At 41.7% G+C, this 19,260-nt stretch overlaps 1 protein-coding gene across 2 annotated transcripts in view; it reads left to right on the forward strand.

Annotated features, from left to right (window-relative positions):
• The window catches only part of RNF144B (ring finger protein 144B), a 153,783-nt gene that overhangs the window by 114,729 nt on the left and 19,794 nt on the right, over positions 1 to 19,260 (forward strand). For both annotated transcript variants that reach the window (XM_077269952.1, XM_077269953.1), the window contains exon 6: positions 306 to 450. In XM_077269952.1, coding sequence (XP_077126067.1) covers positions 306 to 450 — 145 coding nt within the window. The remainder of the gene's footprint in view (positions 1 to 305; positions 451 to 19,260) is intronic.

A 19,260-nucleotide genomic window follows, 5' to 3' on the forward strand; every position in this document is an offset into this window, starting at 1 on the left:
CGGCGCGCACAGGCCCGGAGTGACTGTGCTGCGTCTGATTAGGGGGAAAAGACCTGCCCCCAGGACGATTTCACGGTATGAGGGGGCACATTTTATAAGCGTTTATTTCAGCCTGTGCAGGGAGCATAACTAAAAGAGCCACCTTGTCAGAATGCATCATTAGTGCTGCACAAGGTGGCTCTTTTAGTTACAAACGCCTCAGGGGCGTGACAGGTTCCCTTTAACTCTGTGATTAAAATTTTTCAGTGTTGTGAGATGCCTTTGAGAAATCATTAATTTGCCTACTGTATTTTTTTTTCCCCCAGAGTCCTTGTTAGTGAAGATGAAGATGCTTGTATCAAGCAATGCCCTGTTTGTCATATTTATATTGAGAGGAATGAAGGCTGTGCACAAATGATGTGCAAAAACTGCAAACACACATTCTGTTGGTACTGCTTGCAAAACCTTGATGTAAGTGTTCACCTACTTGTATTACTGTTACATTACTATGCTACATTCAAAATATATACAGTTAATGAGCCTGTGGGAAAAAGTCTCATGGAATCCATTTTTCCTGGTGTAAAAGGTAGGGCGTAGTCTGATTGTGGCACAAAATCAGGACTCGAGACAGTAATCCGTTAAAATTTGCCTTTTTCTCAGTTTCATTGCACAGGTTGCATATCACAGAAAACAAAATCTAAATGCCCAATCTCTAGCCTTGTCCTGATGCTAACTAAACAATATCGGTCCCTAATTTTTTAGATAAGGCTGAGATGGTCCCAGTCCAGTTAAATAAAGCAACAGTTGTGAAGAGCAACCAGATATACTTGAAGTTAGCAGCATGTGTTTTCCTAACAGTTCCTCTCAGATAGACTTGGATTATCGGTCTTCAGAATAAGCGACTGAGCAGACAGCATTTCCTGGATTTACAGCACACCTCGCCTGGTGCACCTCATTTGGAGCATAGAATTATAGGATTTAAAGGGAACTTGTCACCACGGTTTTCCCATTCAAATTGTGTCCACCACCATTAGGGCTGTTTTTACATTTGTTTACAGCATATTGGAATGCTGTAAAAAGTCCCAAATCCAGTCTGCAGATGCCCAAAAATAGCTTTTATAAGCTTAGACAGGGTGGTTCAGTGCCTCCTCTCTTCTTACAATTGCGGTCCTCCTTCTCTGCTTTGTGTGGATGACGTGTCCTACATCATCGAAGCAAAGTACTGTAGTGTGCAAGTGCCGAAAAGGACAAAGAGTGCCAATGACCTGGAAGTAAAACCGGTATATGAGCACTACAGTACTTGCTCTGCTCTCAGCAGGGCAGATTGAAGTGTGCCTGAGCAGGAGCACAATGGAGGACACTGTGTGGATGACGTAGGATGTGTTATCCACACGAGGCAGAGGAGGACTGCGATCGTGAGAAGACACGCTGGATCAAGGTCAGAACTGCTCCATCTGTAAGTATAATAAATGCTCTGTTTTAGGGATCTGCAGACTGGATTGGCGATTTTTCTTTACAGCATTCTAGTATGTGGTAGAAAAGGCCCTAATGGTGGTGGCCGTACTTGATATTGAAAAAAAACCTGGTGACCGGTTCCCTTTAACAGTCTCCTGCATATCTTTCCTCAGCATACTGCAATAACCTGGGACACGCATTGCAATAACTTGAGCATGGAATGCACCACAGACTCATACACACCTTTTAGAGCAGTGTTCCCCAACTCTGGTCCTCAAGAGCCACCAACAGGTCATGTTTTCAAGATTTCCTTAGTATTGCCCAGATGATAATTGCATCACCTTCACAGACAATAATTCCATCACCTGTGAAATACTAAGGAAATCCTGAAAACATGGCCTGTTGGTGGCTCTTGAGGACCGGAGTTGGGGAACACTGTTTTAGAGGAAAGTTAACTATAATGATGCATTTCTTTCTGCTACTCTTAATTGAGATCATTGAGAGAAGCGGAAGAGAAAGCCCTAATCATGTGAACAAATGTATCTATATAGTATATGGAAGGTCACATGATGAGTGGAGAAATGACAAACTCTTACACTGAATGCATTACATGCTGTTCTTTCCAATTCTATAAATGTCTTGGAAAACACAAGTTGCACAATTGAAACTCATGAGTTCATTATTATTACAAACAATGTAAACAGAGAAGTAGTTGTGGATTCATTACAAAAAGCAGGTCTTTTCCGGCGGCGGCCGAAGCCGGGTGCATTCCCCTGAGATGGAGCGGACATTTACATACAGCGGGGACGCTGTGGAACGCTGAGGAGGAAACAGGTGCCGGGTCTGGGGCGGCGGGCGGTCCCTGGACAGGCTGCAGCCAATATTACAGCGCGCACTCCAGCAGCAAGGAGGGCGGCGCTATATAGTACAGCCGCGGTGCAGCTCAGGAAGCGAGCCAAAAACCTGCAATCATAGAGGGGTGGTGCGGTGTGTGCCCTGGAAGATTGGGCCCTGCACCCCCCTTATCAGATATACTCCTGTCGGCGCCATAACTCTGGAGGGATTATCCCCCCCTCCCTGCTGTTTTGCCTGTGGGGGCTGTGGGCTGCTCTGGGACTCGGTGCCTGGATAAATTCTTAGCTGCTGCTCCTACACGTACTTGGCAATTCCCTGCCTAACTGCCTCCCTGAGGTATATCCTGGTGTCTGACCCTGCTCTGATATTGGAGAATAGACTATCATAACCACAAGCTTGATCCTTTTGTGGGGACCTTCTATTAACCGCCATGCAACATTCTAAAGGAGGGGGGCTGCTGACAAGTTAAAGAAATATGCCAGAGAAGATGCCCCTGATAATGTACGTACCCTCAGAAATAACCCCTCGCAGAATCAACGCAAAAGTCGCCCTTCTGACAGTAATGAGGAGGGGGAACAAGGCGAACTAACTCTTAAGCAAGCATCTGAGCAATTGATGCAAGCTGTATCCCTCACCAGGTCCGCTCTCACTGAGAAAATAGAAGATGTACATACTGAAGTGGGCCGTCTGCGACATGATATGCAGGCTATGAGAGGGCGTATCTCAGAGGTTGAAACAAGAGTGTCTCAGATAGAGGACACCATTACCCCAATGGAGGCTAAGCTTTCAAAGGCCGCCGGCTCTGTCAATGCCTGGAAGCAAAAGGCAGATGACCTGGAAAACAGACTGCGCCGTAATAACATTCGAATTATTGGCCTACCAGAACGCTCGGAGGGTCAGCAACCTGAGCAATTTCTAGAGGATTGGCTTAAAACCTCCCTGGTAGATGGATTCTCCTCAACATTTTCGGTGGAGAGGGCCCATCGGGTCCCAACGAGACCTCTACCTCCTGGAACTCCACCTTGGCCCTTCTTGACGCGTCTCCTCAATTGCAGAGACAGAGATGTGATTCTCCGCTTGGCAAGGCAGAAGAGCCCTATTAAATTCAATAACGCTACTATTTCAATCTTCCCGGATTTCTCCATGGAACTTCAAAAGCAGCGAGTCCGATTTGTGGAAGTTAAAAAACAGCTCAGGGATAAGAACATCATCTACTCCATGCTTTACCCAGCTCGACTCTGCATTGTCCATGAAGGCTCCTCCTTGTTCTTTACTGATCCAGCGGAGGCAACCGAATGGTTGCGGTCATACAGGGGGTCTAATGTGCCGGACTCCTAAGTTGTTCTCCTCACCCAATGGCAACACAAATTGGAGCTCTCCGTATTGGTGCTGAGTTTATCAACAATACCGGACGCTGGTTCCAGTGAGGGTATCCCCTTTTCTATCTGACTGTAGGAGTGTAAGATTATACTCCTCCACTGTTCAAATTTTGTTTTGTTTGGGTTTTTACACCAGTTTTGACTGTTTGATATGTTTGCTAGTCCCCAATTATAATTTTATGCTCTGCGTGATGTTCCTGATCCCTGCTCAGGTTGCGATGTATGTTATTCCCCTTTTTTTTTAAGCGTAGATATGGGGTCTGAGATTATATATATATATATATATATATATATATATATATATATATATATATATATATATATATATATATATATATATCTCTATCTCTATCTCTATCATGGAATATACGGGGTATTAAGACCCCCCGTAAGAAAATCAAGGTATTTTCTCAGATTAAAAGGTATCATCCCCATATTGTAGCACTCGTGGAGACACATTTGACCAGAGACACAGTTAAATGTACACAAAAGCCGTGGGTGCAGTGGTCCCTTCACTCATTCCATACTAGTTACTCCAGAGGGGTCTCTCTGTTGATACATAGGAATGTTAGGTGGGAGGCTAGGGAAGCACGACGTGATCCCGAAGGTTGCTTTGTTTTTGTACATGCCTTTATTAATACGCGAGAATATGTGATACTATGTTTATAACCCACCCCCGGCTAATATATCGGTTCTCCGCATGGCAATGGGTTTCTCCATAAATTATCCTAATGCTAGTGTTATTTGTATGGGAGATTTTAACTTAGTCATGGATAATTTTAAAGACAGACTGAGACTAGACGGCGGGACACCTGGGGGACCTCCTCCTCAATCCCCCTCTCAATTGGCGCTATTTATGAGCAGTAGCGGATGGTTAGATCTATGGAGGACACGCCACCCTGAGACAAAAGAATATACCTGTCATTCATCAACTAGACAGTCTCTATCTCGCATAGATTACATATTTGGATCTAGTGACCTGGCATTATGGGTGGATAGTATCGAACATGGTAATAGGGGGATATCAGATCACAGTCCAGTCATTCTCAAATTTAAATATGGTCAGCCAAACAACCATATACCTTGGAAATTGAATCCCTTCTGGTTGAAATTGATAGATTCTAGTGATAGAACGGTTGATCAGTTGAACTGTTTTGTCTCTACCCACCCAAACCCCTCGAATCTTAATCTGTTTTGGAATACTCTAAAGGCATATTTAAGGGGATGTTTGTCCTCCACAATTTCCTACATAAAAAGGGTGACGGCAGGGGAGGATGATGAGATGGAGCGGCGACTGAGGGACTCGGAGGCCGCCTATGTGGCTAATCAGACCAGTGGTAACAGGGTGGAATGGCTTACCTCCCAAAGATTATACACCCAACATATAGACACTAAATCGAAACGCAAATTATTTTTTACCCGTCAATCCTATTTTGAATTGGGGAACCAGGCCAGTACACTCCTAGCCTTTATAGTACGCCAGCATAATACCTCCAATACAGTACTACAGATTCGTGCACTTGATGGTTCGTTGGTATCCTCTACTGAAGAGATTCTTCGATGTTTTTGTAATTATTATAAGTCATTGTACGAATCTGGTAGTGGTTTTGGTGTCCCTGAGTGTATGGACTATTTATCGGACATAGCGTTCCCCTCACTGAGTCCAACCCAGCAGGCTTTTATGGAGGCCGAGTTTACTCTGGAGGAGGTGGAGCATGCTATGGTGGACATGGCTGCCGGGAAGGCCCCTGGACCTGACGGGTTTCCCGCTGAGTTCTATAAAAAATATCGGAGCCACCTGGCACCACTTTTATTAAAGGTACTCCGGAGTATATGGGAGGGAGAGTTTATGCCTGAAACATTTTACGATGCAAATATTATTGTACTTAAGAAGGAGGGAAAGGACCCCCTGGAGTGTGGGTCATATCGCCCCATATCATTGGTGAATGTAGATTATATGATCTTCACTAAAATCTTGGCCACCAGACTAAATATGATCATACTAGACCTTAAACACCCAGATCAAACTGGCTTTATGCCTGGGAAAAGTACCTCCATCAATATTAGACGGGTCCAATCAGTGATTCAATGTAGCTCTTTAGAACTGGATAATAACTGGGCACTGGCGTCACTAGATACAGCCAAAGCGTTCGACTCTCTTGAGTGGCCTTTCCTCTCCGCATGCCTACGGAAATACGGTTTTGGGGACAAATTTATTAGAGGGATAGATACACTATATAGGAATCCTAGGGCATGGGTAATTGTGAATAACTCTATCTCTGATTCTTTTACCTTGCACAGGGGAACCCGTCAGGGATGTCCTTTATCCCCGGCGCTCTTTGCCCTCGCGATAGAAGCTTTAGCAATACGCATACGGTCCTCTACAGATATTAAAGGAATTAATATTGCGGATCGTATAGATACCATTGGTCTTTATGCCGATGACATGATTATATTTATGGATAAAATAGAAAAAACACTACCGCAAGTAACGACCATCGACAAATTTAGTAAATTCTCCGGTCTCTATATAAATTGGGACAAGTCTGCCCTGATGCCTCTGTCTCATGTTCCGATACCCTGTCTCGAAAATCTCTCGTCACTACCTGTAGTCTCCAGTTTCAAATATTTGGGTATTCATATGTCCCAATATAGTCGGCTAGACCTACAACTTAACATTCACCCATTATTAGACCTGGTCAAATCTAAATTTATAACCTGGAGCAAGCTTCCCCTCTCTGTTGCAGGCCGCATCAATTTAATTAAAATGATATTGCTCCCCAAACTTAATTATTGTCTCCAACACAGTGCCATGCCAATACCCAAGTCTTTCTAAGCAAATTTAAATTCCCTTACCACATCCTATATATCTACTCTGCAGAGACCAAAAAGGGGGTGTCGGGCGGCTTTGCCAGACTTCTATCTGTACTATCTTGCCGGGCAAGCTAAGGCATTGAGCAAATGGATGCCTAATAACTCTTTACCTAATTCAGAGAGTCATTTACTCCACTCTGCCCGGATTGATTGTCCATTGGGATTTTTGGAAACAGAGAAAGTCAATGCTCCCCGTTTGCTGCCTTTACTTCGACTGGCGAGATTGATATGGAGACAATTCAAAAAAATTATTAAATTTGCAGATGTAATAGCTGAAATGCCACTATGGCATAATAGTTATCTCCCAGAATTACTGAATCACCCATCTACTGAGTTCTGGATCTCGTGTGGTGTTCTTTCGGTGGGCAGTGTACATGACCAAGGGGTTTTTGTATCCTTCGAACAATTACGGGATACCTACAATATCCCAAGATCTCAATTCTTCTGCTATTTACAGCTAAAGTCAGCTTTTCAATCATATATGCGAAATATAGGTGCGGGTCGAACGATCTCGTCTCTACCTCTGATAGGCAATCTCAACTCACAAGGTCCTCAGGGACTCGTTTCCTCCTTATATACATATTTGTTATCTGTGGGAGATGGGTTTACTATTAACTCCCTTAAAAAGAAGTGGGAGGGACTTCTTCCCGATACATTGGGAGAGGAATTGGAAGATATTCTAGTCTCCAACTAAAGTTTCTCCTTCAGTTAATAACAGGATGACCCAGCTGTATATTGTATATCAGACCTATTTGACCCCAACGCGACTCTTTAAAATGGGTCGCCTCCATTCGTCAGACTGCTTGCGATGTCATGCACGAGATGCAGATTTTATCCATATGATTTGGAGGTGCCCGGTAATTTCTCACTATTGGAAAGAGGTCACGACACTATTAACATCTTTATTGTCAGTCCCTGTGCCACTTGAGCCAATGACCTGCTTTTTCGGAGTGTGGGATGCAGAGGCCTGGGATCACTATACTGGGATCTTTCTTCGAGAGACGCTCTTCTTAGCACGGAAGGTGCTGGCGTTAAGGTGGATGGGTGGTTCCTCCCCGTCTCTCAGAGTTTGGATTGACTTGGTGAACTCGGTCATCCCATATGAGAGAACACTGTACCAAAATAGAGGGTGCCCAGGTAAATTCGAGAAAATCTGGGGTAGATGGAACTCCTCTCATCATACTCTGTAGTCTGCGCTGATTAGATACATGCACGGGAGAATGGGCTTGTGGTTTTGGGACATCGCTTGTGGAGTAGGATTCAAATCTGTTTTTCCTTTTGGCGACTTACTGTTCACGGTTAAAGTTGTATAGTAGATATCTTATAGGTGCTAATGATTTAGCATGCACCGTTTATTACCCCTGTAAGTTCTGGATATGATGATATTCTGTAATTATTTGTATTCGGTGGTATAATTAATGATAAATGCTAATGTATGCATTATTTGTTTATTCTGGAATCAATAATCGAATTAAAAAAAAAAAAAAGCAGGTCTTTTTTTTCTAGATTTCTGACATGTATTAATATTACGTGGCAACACTGTAGTCCAACGACTAAAAGCCTGAGGCTAGCCACTTGCTAGTCATTTGGTAACCAGCGTTGCTGCCTTTGGTGTTTTCAATAAAAAAAAAAAAGGTATAACACTGCATTATGCTAAGCAGGACATAATTTAACTTCTCTTTTATTAATTTGCTATCACTAAATACAAAATTAAACCACTTTTTAGAAAATCATTACTTTTTTTTTTTTTTTAACATTATGATAGCATGCAATTAATTAACATAGCCAGCTTTCATGCTATTTTGAAGCACTCTTGGCCCTGTTTTTTTTTCTTTCTATTTGCTTTGCTCTCACTCTGTTTCAATTTTAGAGGTTAAAAACGATGTATACAGCAGATCAGAGAGTGGAGAGCATAAGTCTTCAGGGAGGGCAGATAAAAATGCGGTTTAGTATCCATGTCGATAAAAAATAATCAGCTCACCATTGCAATGCAGTTTAAGACTATACTTAAATGACTACGTGAAGACAGAAAAATATTACATCCAAAAAAACAGGAAAAACACAAGATGTTTTTGGGTTACTTCCTTCAGACTGAAAGGCTGGCACAGTACAATGGACAGAGGCAGTCCAGATTAGTAATGCTTAATGTGTTGATATAAAATCAGTACGCAAAGGAGAAATTCAGGCTAGCAACACAAAAAGAGCAAATAAAAGAAGAAAACCGTGACTTAAAACAGCAACACTTAAAAGAGCTCTTGTGGAAGTAACTGGTTGACGGAGAAAATTAATGCCAAACTGCCACAGGAGTGACACAAAAGTAACATTGCGGTCATCCTAATGCTGTTTGTAGTTTGCTAAAACAGAACTCCTTACATTATTGTTTACCTACAGTGAAGCAAATAATTATTTGATCCCTTGCTTTTTTTTGTAAGTTTGCCCACTGACAAAGACACAAACAGTCTATAATTTTACGGGTAGGTTAATTTTAGCATTGAGAGAGAGAGAGAATATCAAAAATAAAATCCAGAAAGTCACGTTGTATAAATGTATATAAATTTATTTGCAGTTTGCAGTGAGAAATAAGTATTTGATCCCTCTGGTAAACAAGACTTAATACTTGGTGGGAAAACCCTTGTTGGCAAGCACAGCAGTCAGACTTTTTTGTTGATGAGGTTTGCGCACATGTCAGGAGGAATTTTGGTCTACTCTTTGCAGATCATCTCTAAATCATTAAGAATTTGAGGCTGCCGCATGGCAACACGAAGCTTCAACTCCCTCCATAAGTTTTCTATGAGATTAAGGTCTGGAGACTGGCTAGGCCACTCCATGACCTTGTTGTGTTTCTTTTTGAGCCACTCCTTTGTTTACTTGGCTATTTGTTTTGGGTCATCATCTTGCTGGAAGACCCAGCCACAACCCATTTTTAATGTCCTGGCGGAGGGAAGGAGGTTACTTAGGATTTTATGGTACATGGCTCTACCCATTTTCCCATTGATGTGATGAAGTAGTCCTGTGCCCTTAGCAAAGAAACACCTTCAAAACATAATGTTTCCATCTCCATGCTTGACAGTGGGGACGGTGTTCTTTTGTTCATAGGCAGCATTTCTCTTTCTCCGAACAGTGGGGGAAATAAGTATTTGATCCCTTGCTGATTTTGTAAGTTTGCTCACTGACAAACACATGAACAGTCTATAATTGTTAGAGTAGGTTGATTTTAACATTGAGAGATAGAATATCAAAAATAAAATCCAGAGAATCACATTGTATAAATTACATACATTTTATTTGCATTTTGCAGTGAGAAATAAGTATTTGATCCCCTGTCAACCATTAAGAGTTCTGGTTCCAACAGACCAGTTAGACGCGCCTAATCAACTCGTTACCTGCATTAAAGACAGCGGTCTTACATAGTCACCTTTTATAAAAGACTCCTGTCCACAGACTCATTTAATCAGTCAGACTCTAACCTCTACAACATGACATGGGCAAGAACAGGGAGCTTTATAAGGATGTCAGAGACAAGATCATAGACCTGCACAAAGCTGAAATGGGCTACAAAACCATAAGCAAGACGCTGGGTGAGAAGGAGACAACTGCTGGTGCAATAGTAAGAAAATAAGAAGAAATACAAAGTGACTGTCAATCGACATTGATCTGGGGCACCATGCAAAAATCTACTATATAATTGTCTAAGGGTACTTCCGTCTTTCTGTCTGTCGCGGTTATTCGTTCGCTGATTGGTCTCGACAGCTGCCTGTCATGGCTGCTGCGACCAATCAGCGACGCGCACAGTCCGGAAGAAAATGGCCGCTCCTTACTCCCCGCACTCACTGCCCGGCGCCCGCATACTCCCCTCCTCTCACCGCTCACACAGGGTTAATGGCAGCGGTAACGGACCGCGTTATGCCGCGGTGTAATGCAGACCGTTACCGCTGCTATTAACCCTGTGTGACCAACTTTTTACTATTCATGCTGCCTATGCGGCATGAATAGTAAAACGAATGTTAAAAATAATAAAAAAGAAAATAAAAAAATGTGTTATACTCACCATCCTTGGGCCCCTCGGATCCAGAACTGGCCTTTCCCGCTTGCGACGCTCCGGTGACTGCTTCATGCTGCGATCTCGCGAGATGATGACGTTGCGGTCTCGCGAGACCGCTACGTCATCTCGCGAGACCGCAGCATGGAGCAGTGAGTCACCGGAGCGTTGCAAGCGGGAAAGGCTGGTTTTGGATCCGGAGGCTCCGGAAGGTGAGTATATAACTATTTTTTATTTTATTTCTTTTTTTAACAGGAATATCATGCCCACTTTGCTATATACTACATGGGCTGGGCAATATACTATGTGTCTGAGCAATATACTACGTGACTGGGCAATATACTATGTAGCTCGGCAATATACTACGTGGCTGCGCAATATACTACGTGACTGGGCAATATACTACGTGGGCTGCGCAATATACTACGTGGGCTGCGCAATATACTACGTGGGCTGCGCAATGTACAACGTGGGCTGCGCAATGTACAACGTGGGCTGCGCAATGTACAACGTGGGCTGCGCAATGTACAACGTGGGCTGCGCAATGTACAACGTGGGCTGCGCAATGTACAACGTGGGCTGCGCAATGTACAACGTGGGCTGCGCAATGTACAACGTGGGCTGTGCTATACACTACGCATACATATTCTAGAACAGTGTTCCCCAACTCCAGTCCTCAAGGCCCACCAACAGATCATGTTTTCAGGATTTCCTTTGTATTGCACAGGTGATGCAATTATCACCTGGGCAAGACTAAGGAAATCCTGAAAACATGACCTGTTGGTGGGCCTTGAGGACTGGAGTTGGGGACCCCTGTTCTAGAATACCGATGCGTTAGAATCGGGCCACCATCTAGATATATATATATATATATATATATATATATATATATATATATATATATATATATATATATATATATATATATATATATATATATATATATATATATATATATATATATATATCTATCTATCTTTTACATGGGGGCTGCACTATATACAAACTCTACACGAATCAATATTACAAGCAATTCTAAGAGACGATGTAGTATATGCTTCTTTTGGAGGAAAAGCGGAATGTAAGTCAAAGGAACAGATTATACAGATTCTAGTGAGGTTATCCCATAGAAAAATGCAATATTCCAAGGCACCAGAGAAAATCGGGATAAAACATATCCTCCTTGAAAATCACATGGTGCAGCAACGTTTCTGGCCATAAGGGCCTTTTTCAAGTCAGAAGTACAAAAAAAATTACAGCCATGAAGTGCAGAGTACTCGATTGTTTTTTTTTTTTTTTCGTACACCAGTGAAGATGGGCTCCACCTCTTAATTCTATTCCAAGCCCCTCCCTGCTGTCATGACAAACCATTCACCAAAGCAAATAAAGCATGAAAACCATTTAAAAAAACAAGTGCACTCATAAAACAGATAATTGCTGTATTAAAAAGAAAAAAAAGAAAATGAAGTTATGTTCATGGCAACGTCCCAATGCCTTGGAAAGCAAACTCTCATAATCATAACACATGAATACATGATATAAGTCACATTTAAACACATCCAGAATAGCCTTACTGTTATAGATCAACCGCTTCCCCATGGAAAATCCATCAAGATCCAACTCTTATTGCTTGCAGATGTACAACAGGTCCCAGCTCCCCATTATTGGTGATTCTGTAGGTAGACGCCATCACAATGCAGGGACAAGAGATTAACACAGCCCAATGGGACATAATACAGATTTACTCAGAACAGGCCTAAATACATGTAGGGATTAGTATTGTGTTGCTATATGTACCAGTGAGGTGCAATACAACATGGCTATGTAAGAGTGGATTGAAAGGTCCTTAACTTAAAGGAAACAAGGGGCAGTGTCTTTTCATACCATATGACTACACCATACCATGCGACCCCAGTCACATGGCTATGTAAGGGTCGATCAGAGAGTCCTTGTTTAAAAAAAAAAAAAAAGAGCGGCATCTCGTCATACCATGTCATATATGTTACCTGGTTGTGTCGGTAAACCATGTGATCATGACTTCACGCAGTCACATGTCATACAGCTACACAATGTCATAGCTTATGTTCTGCCGTAATATCTATAAGGCACACCCTCCCCCAGGTCCTGTTCTACAGTTACAACAGCTAAAAATTCCCCCACTCTACATTACTATGATTATAAGGATATGTGTTTATATCAAGAATGATTTTGTTATATCATATTGATAAATTTTAATCCAAAATAATTAAAGCCATCCCTATCGCCACTACATAAGACAATAAGGCCCATGAACTCCTAATGTGAGAAGATGTGACGCCTGAAAAAAAAGGAAATATTTCATAATAAGCTGTTTGTTTTTCATTTTTTTAAAGTATAATGTTAAAGATTTTTCATGGATTTTTTTCTTTATCAATATTTTATCATTTTAATGGCACTGGTATACTCACAATTTCTATAATTCCATTAGAGGATAGTCAGAAAGCATCCAAAGAATGCCAATATTGCTGAGAAAGAAATGAAAACCTTATAAATTAGAAAACTAAATAAAAGGTAATAGATTGTAATCCAGATTCATTCCATAAAGGGTTAATGTTCCCAGTTTTTTTTATAAAAAAAAATAGATAAATCTCCTTTTTCTTAAGTTTTAAAAGTTTATCCCCACCTAGTCTCAATTTTGGTACCCCATCGATCACTTTATAAACCAATTGTGAGAAGCTATGTCCTGCTTCAATAAAATGTTTAGGGATCGGGTGATCAGTTGTTTTTTTTTTATTTTTAGAACGAATAATCAATTTATGTTGTCCTATACGGGCCTTCACTTCCTAAGTTGTCTCACCCACATAATGCAATCCATAAGGGCATGTCAAGTGATTTATTACGTATTCAGTTACATGTGTCATAATCATGGATTTTATATTACTTCCCAGTGTAGGAATTTTAAAAAGTATCACTCTTAACAACGCTGTTACAATTACAGCAAGAAAGACATAGGTACAGTGCCTTGCGAAAAGTATTCGGCCCCCTGGAACTTTTAAACCTTTTCCCACATATCATGCTTCAAACATAAAGATACCAAATGTAAATTTTTGGTGAAGAATCAACAACAAGTGGAACACAATTGTTTAGTTGAACGAAATGTATTGCTTTTTTAAAATTTTTGTGGAAATTCAAAAACTGAAAAGTGGGGCGTGCAATATTATTCGGCCCCTTTAATGTAATACTTTGTTGCGCCACCTTTTGCTGCGATTACAGCTGCAAGTCGCTTGGAGTATGTCTCTATCAGTTTTGTACATCGAGAGACTGAAATTCTTGCCCATTCTTCCTTGGCAAACAGCTCGAGCTCAGTGAGGATTCATGGAGATCGTTTGTGAACAGCAGTTTTCAGCTCTTTCCACAGATTCTCGATTGGATTGAGGTATGGACTTTGACTTGGCCATTCTAACACCTGGATACATTTATTTGTGAACAATTCCATTGTAGATTTTGCTTTGTTTGGGATCATTGTCTTGTTGGAAGACAAATCTCCGTCCCAGTCTCGGGTCTTTTGCAAACTCCAACAGGTTTTCTTCAAGAATGGTCCTGTATTTGGCTCCATCCATCTTCCCATCAATTTTAACCATCTTCCCTGTCCCTGCTGATTGCTGAAGTAAAGCAGGCCCAAACCATGATGCTGCCACCACCATGTTTGACAGTGGGGATGGTGTGTTCAGGGTGATGAGCTGTGTTGCCTTTACGCCAAACATATCATATGTTGCCAAAAAGTTAGATTTTGGTTTCATCTGACCAGAGCACCTTCTTCCACATGTTTGGTGTGTCTCCCAGGTGGCTTGTTGCAAACTTTAAAATACACCTTTTATGGATATCTTTGAGAAATGGCTTTCTTCTTCCCACTCTTCCATAAATGCCAGATTGATGCAGTGTAGTACTGATTGTTGGCCTCTGGACAGACTGTAACACCTCAGCTATAGATCTCTGCAGTTCGAGAGTGATCAGAGAAGCAGTCAAGAGGCCCATGATCAGTCTTCTCCTTGTTTGAGATGAAAGTTTAGAGGGATGGCCGGGTCTTGGTAGATTTGCAGTGGTATGATACTCCTTCCATTTCAATATGATCGCTTGCACAGTTCTCCTTGGGATGTTTAAAGTTTTGGAAATCATTTTGTATCCAAATCCGGCTTTAAACTTCTCCACAACAGTATCACGGACCTGCCTTTTGTGTTCCTTGGTCTTCATGATGCTCTCTGTGCTTCAAACAGAACCCTGAGACTATCACAGAGCATGTGCATTTATACGGGGACTTGATTACACACAGGTGGATTATATTTATCATCATTAGGCATTTAGGACAACATTGGATCATTCAGAGATCCACAATAAACTTCTGGAGTGAGTTTGCTGCACCGTAAGTAAAGGGGCCGAATAATATTGCACGCCCCACTTTTCAGTTTTTGAATTTCCCGAAAAATTTTAAATAACCAATAAATTTTGTTCAACTTCACAATTGTGTTCCACTTGTTGTTGATTCTTCACCAAAAATTTTACATTTGGTATCTTTGTTTGAAGCATTATATGTGGGAAAAGATTGTGAAGTTTCAGGGGGCCGAATACTTTCACAAGGCACTGTATGTCCCATAGTTAGGTGTCGACAAAAAAAATGCTGTCTTTCCCTTCCAACCTACATCAGCCCTAACAAGAGTATCCCAAATCTATCTAGGCTGGCAGTATGACATGATTGGTGGTTCCTGAAAAATATCAATAGTGAAATGTGTCTTTAATAATATGCCCGTGTTTTCTCACATTAGCAATCTATATATATGAGGCATCGTGATTACTCGCTAATCCCACCCCTGTACAGTAGCTCCGCCCCCCCCACATCACCACACACAATCCCGCCCCCCTCCCCATTACCACATACAAAACCACCCCCACCACATTACTACACACAATCTGCACCACATCACCACACATAATCCCGCCCCCCCAACACATCACCACACATAATCCCTCCCCATCACATCACCACACCACATCACCACACATAATCCCGCCCCCACCACATCACCACACATAATCCCGCCCCCACCACATCACCACACATAATCCCGCCCCCCACCACATCACCACAGATAATCCTGCCCCCCACCACATCACCACAGATAATCCCGCCCCCACCACATTACCACACACAATCCCGCCCCCCACCACATTACCACACATAATCCCGCCCCCCACCACATCACCACACATAATCTCGCCCCCCACCACATTACCACAGATAATCCTGCCCCCCACCACATTAACACAAATAATCCCGCCCCCTACATTACCACATGAGGCTCCATCCTCACACATTACCACATGAGGCTCCTTCCTCACACATTACCACACGAGGCTCTGTCCTCACACATTACCACACGAGGCTCTGTCCTCACACACTACCACACGATGCTCCGTCCCCCCACATTACCACACGAGGCTCCGTCCCCCCACATTACCACACGAGGCTCCGTCCCCCCACATTACCACACGAGGCTCCGTCCCCCCACATTACCACACGAGGCTCCGTCCCCCCACATTACCACACGAGGCTCCGTCCCCCCACATTACCACACGAGGCTCCGTCCCCCCCCACATTACCACACGAGGCTCCGTCCCCCCCCACATTACCACACGAGGCTCCGTCCCCCCCCACATTACCACACGAGGCTCCGTCCCCCCACATTACCACACGAGGCTCCGCCCCCCCACTACCACACGCAGCACTTCCTTTCTATGTAATTCAACCACTTCAGCCAAGGTAAACGTACATTTAATTGCATCTGCATTTTCCCAAACAAAATGAGCCAAGAAGAATCGCCAGGTCCATCTCACAGGCCGCAGGAAAATCTGGACAACGATGCAGTAATTGTGTTTACAGAGAAATTTTAACTTAAATTTCATAACGAAACATAAATAGTTTAGATGCTGGAATGAATAAAAAACGCACATCTTACTGAATCCAGATTGTTTTTGATTTTACACTGCGAATAAAATGTATTATTATTCAGATTTTTAATGATTATTATTATTAACTTCATTTTAAGTTAATTTACCACCTGCGTAAGCGCTATTGAATGTTGTCATTATTTACTTTAATCACTAGCAGCGTTAATTAGATAGCAATGAGCGAGCCGAGCATTAGCTGGCTGGAAACAGCTAGTAGTTCTACTATGAGTGCTATATGTGGGATTCTATCTCTTTTGGGTTTAACAGTTGGATGATAATTGTGTACAGTGTCTCTCAGTGATCAATCCAACACTCTATTGGGATATCCTCCATCCTATAATTTTTTAACCTTATTTTTATGCGTCTTTCCTTTTTGACAGGATCAGACACTATTCTCTCAATTTGTTGTAGTTGGTTTTTAGGTAATGAATGTATTGTGTATTTTGGATGAAAACTGTCATAATGAAGCAAGGAATTTGTATCCGTTGTCTTTGTAAAGAGATCACTAAATAATCTGTCCCCCTCAACGTATACCATTGTGTCCAAAAAGGTGAGGTTATCCCATGTCCGGATTTTCGGTTACTCTGGACAGAAGGGCTGTATATTCTCCTCCATGCCTACACTGCTTTTGTCTATTCATGTTACCAAGAGGAATCCCCTTTTTCTGTGGTTTGTTTATGGGAGACTTCATAGCATTCTCACTAGATCTTCAATAAAACAACTTTTTTACGCTATCCACTGATGGACTGGCCGAAATTCCTCCTCTCTTGCCTAATATGCAGGGGTTTCCTGTTTGTTAGGCAATCCCTGCATGTGTTGCGACTGTTGAACAGCAGCGAAATATGCAGGCACGGGGACTCAACATATTTTTCAAGCACGCCGAAGACACTGTTGGCTCACAAGCTTGCTCTGATAACTCCTTATCTGAACACATTCATTCATCATTAATTAGGAAATCTTAAAAATGACAAGGTTTAATTGCCACTATAAGAGGAGTTAAGTAACCTTTTACATGTAAAGCACAATAATAATGAAAACATATTTTTCAGACTAAAGGAATGGAATCCAGGAGTACATAAGTCACATATGTAATGCTTTGTATAAACTACTTTTGCAGCACCCATAGGCCACAAACATCTGGATGGGCCACACATTATTTTGCACTGACATTCTAAATTGTCAGTGCAGAGTAAGCAGCTTGCAGGAGTTTGTACAGCTGTGGGGGTGGGGAGCTGTCTTGTCTCACAGCCAGATTTCTCACACAAAAGGCAAACATGGGTTTTTACCATTTTTGCTTACTGGATTGTTATATATGCAATGTCGGACTAGAGCTTGTGCATACAGATTAAGAAGCGCTGGCTTTTTTTCCCCCAGAGTTGCCAACTTGACTTTTGTTTTTCTGGAGCTTATCAAAAAATCGCAGACTAACTATTTTTTATGTACATACTGGAAAACCATAATTTTAAGTGATTTTATATCTAAATCCCACAATTCTTATATGAAAACATTTTAGCTGATGATATTTACAGTCAAAATAATCTTTTTATAAAGCTAAAAATATATTTTTAAAAAAATAAAAACGCGTTGAATTTTTTCACGGAAAGGCAAAAAAGCTCCCTGTTTCTATGGACTGTTCTTGAATTTATGGATGGTAAGCAACTCTATTTTGCGCGCTGGACTGTGTGATCACTGTGTAGGAAGAGAGGAGAAACTGCTGTTCGTAGGAGACCCAGTGCAGCCAAGAGGTTGTATTTCCATTGTAACTGGGGCTAATAAATATGAGCTCTATCTACAGGGGAAATTGGCAATAAAAAGAAAAACAAATGTATTAATATGTGAAAATGCCCCTCAGGCGCTTTATATGGTCCTTATGGGGGGCACAATTGGTGAAGGAAAAAAGTAGAGAGATGCAGCTAGTCAAAATCGCGATTTATATCCCTGGACCCATTGAAAACTGTTTCATATACAAAAATAATTTCTAAAGAAAGAGGAACGCAATGTACATTTTATTTTGTTCCTCTATGATCATAAAGTGAAAAAATGACATTTGATATTTTTCTTTAATTTTTTTCACTAATATTGCAACAAATGAATAAAAATTACATGAATAAAAATTACATCATTAAAACCGAAGTATCTTGAATCATGATGTGATCGCGTTGTACCGAGCATCTCCTCCCTGCAGGCCCCGGATTAAAAATGGCCGCAGGGCTCCTTCCGAGTCCTGCAGGGAGGTGGCTTTCACGCGCCTGCTAAGAGCAGGCATCAAGAACCCTCCCTGCACTACCTGTCAGATCGCTAATCTGACACAGTGCATTGCAAAGTGTCAGATCAGCAATCTGTCACTATACTGTGATGTCCCCCCCCTCCCCCCGGGGCAATGTAAAAAAGTTTTAAAAAAATATTAACATGTGTAAAAAAAATAAATAAATAAAAAAATAATAAGATTGTTCCAGTAAATACATTTCTTTATCTAAATAAAATAAAAGTACACATATTTAGTATTGCCGCGTCCGTAACGACCCGATCTATAAAACTGTCCACTAGTTAACCCCTTCATTGAACACCGTAAAAAAGGCAAAAAACAACGCTTTAACATACCGCCAAACAAAAAGTGGAATAAGACGCGATCAAAAAGACTGATATAAATAACCATGGTACCGCTAAAAACGTCATCTTGTCCCGCGAAAAACGAGC

This window comes from Ranitomeya variabilis, chromosome 6 (genome assembly GCF_051348905.1).
Source record: "Ranitomeya variabilis isolate aRanVar5 chromosome 6, aRanVar5.hap1, whole genome shotgun sequence".
Taxonomy (NCBI): Eukaryota; Metazoa; Chordata; class Amphibia; order Anura; family Dendrobatidae; genus Ranitomeya; species Ranitomeya variabilis.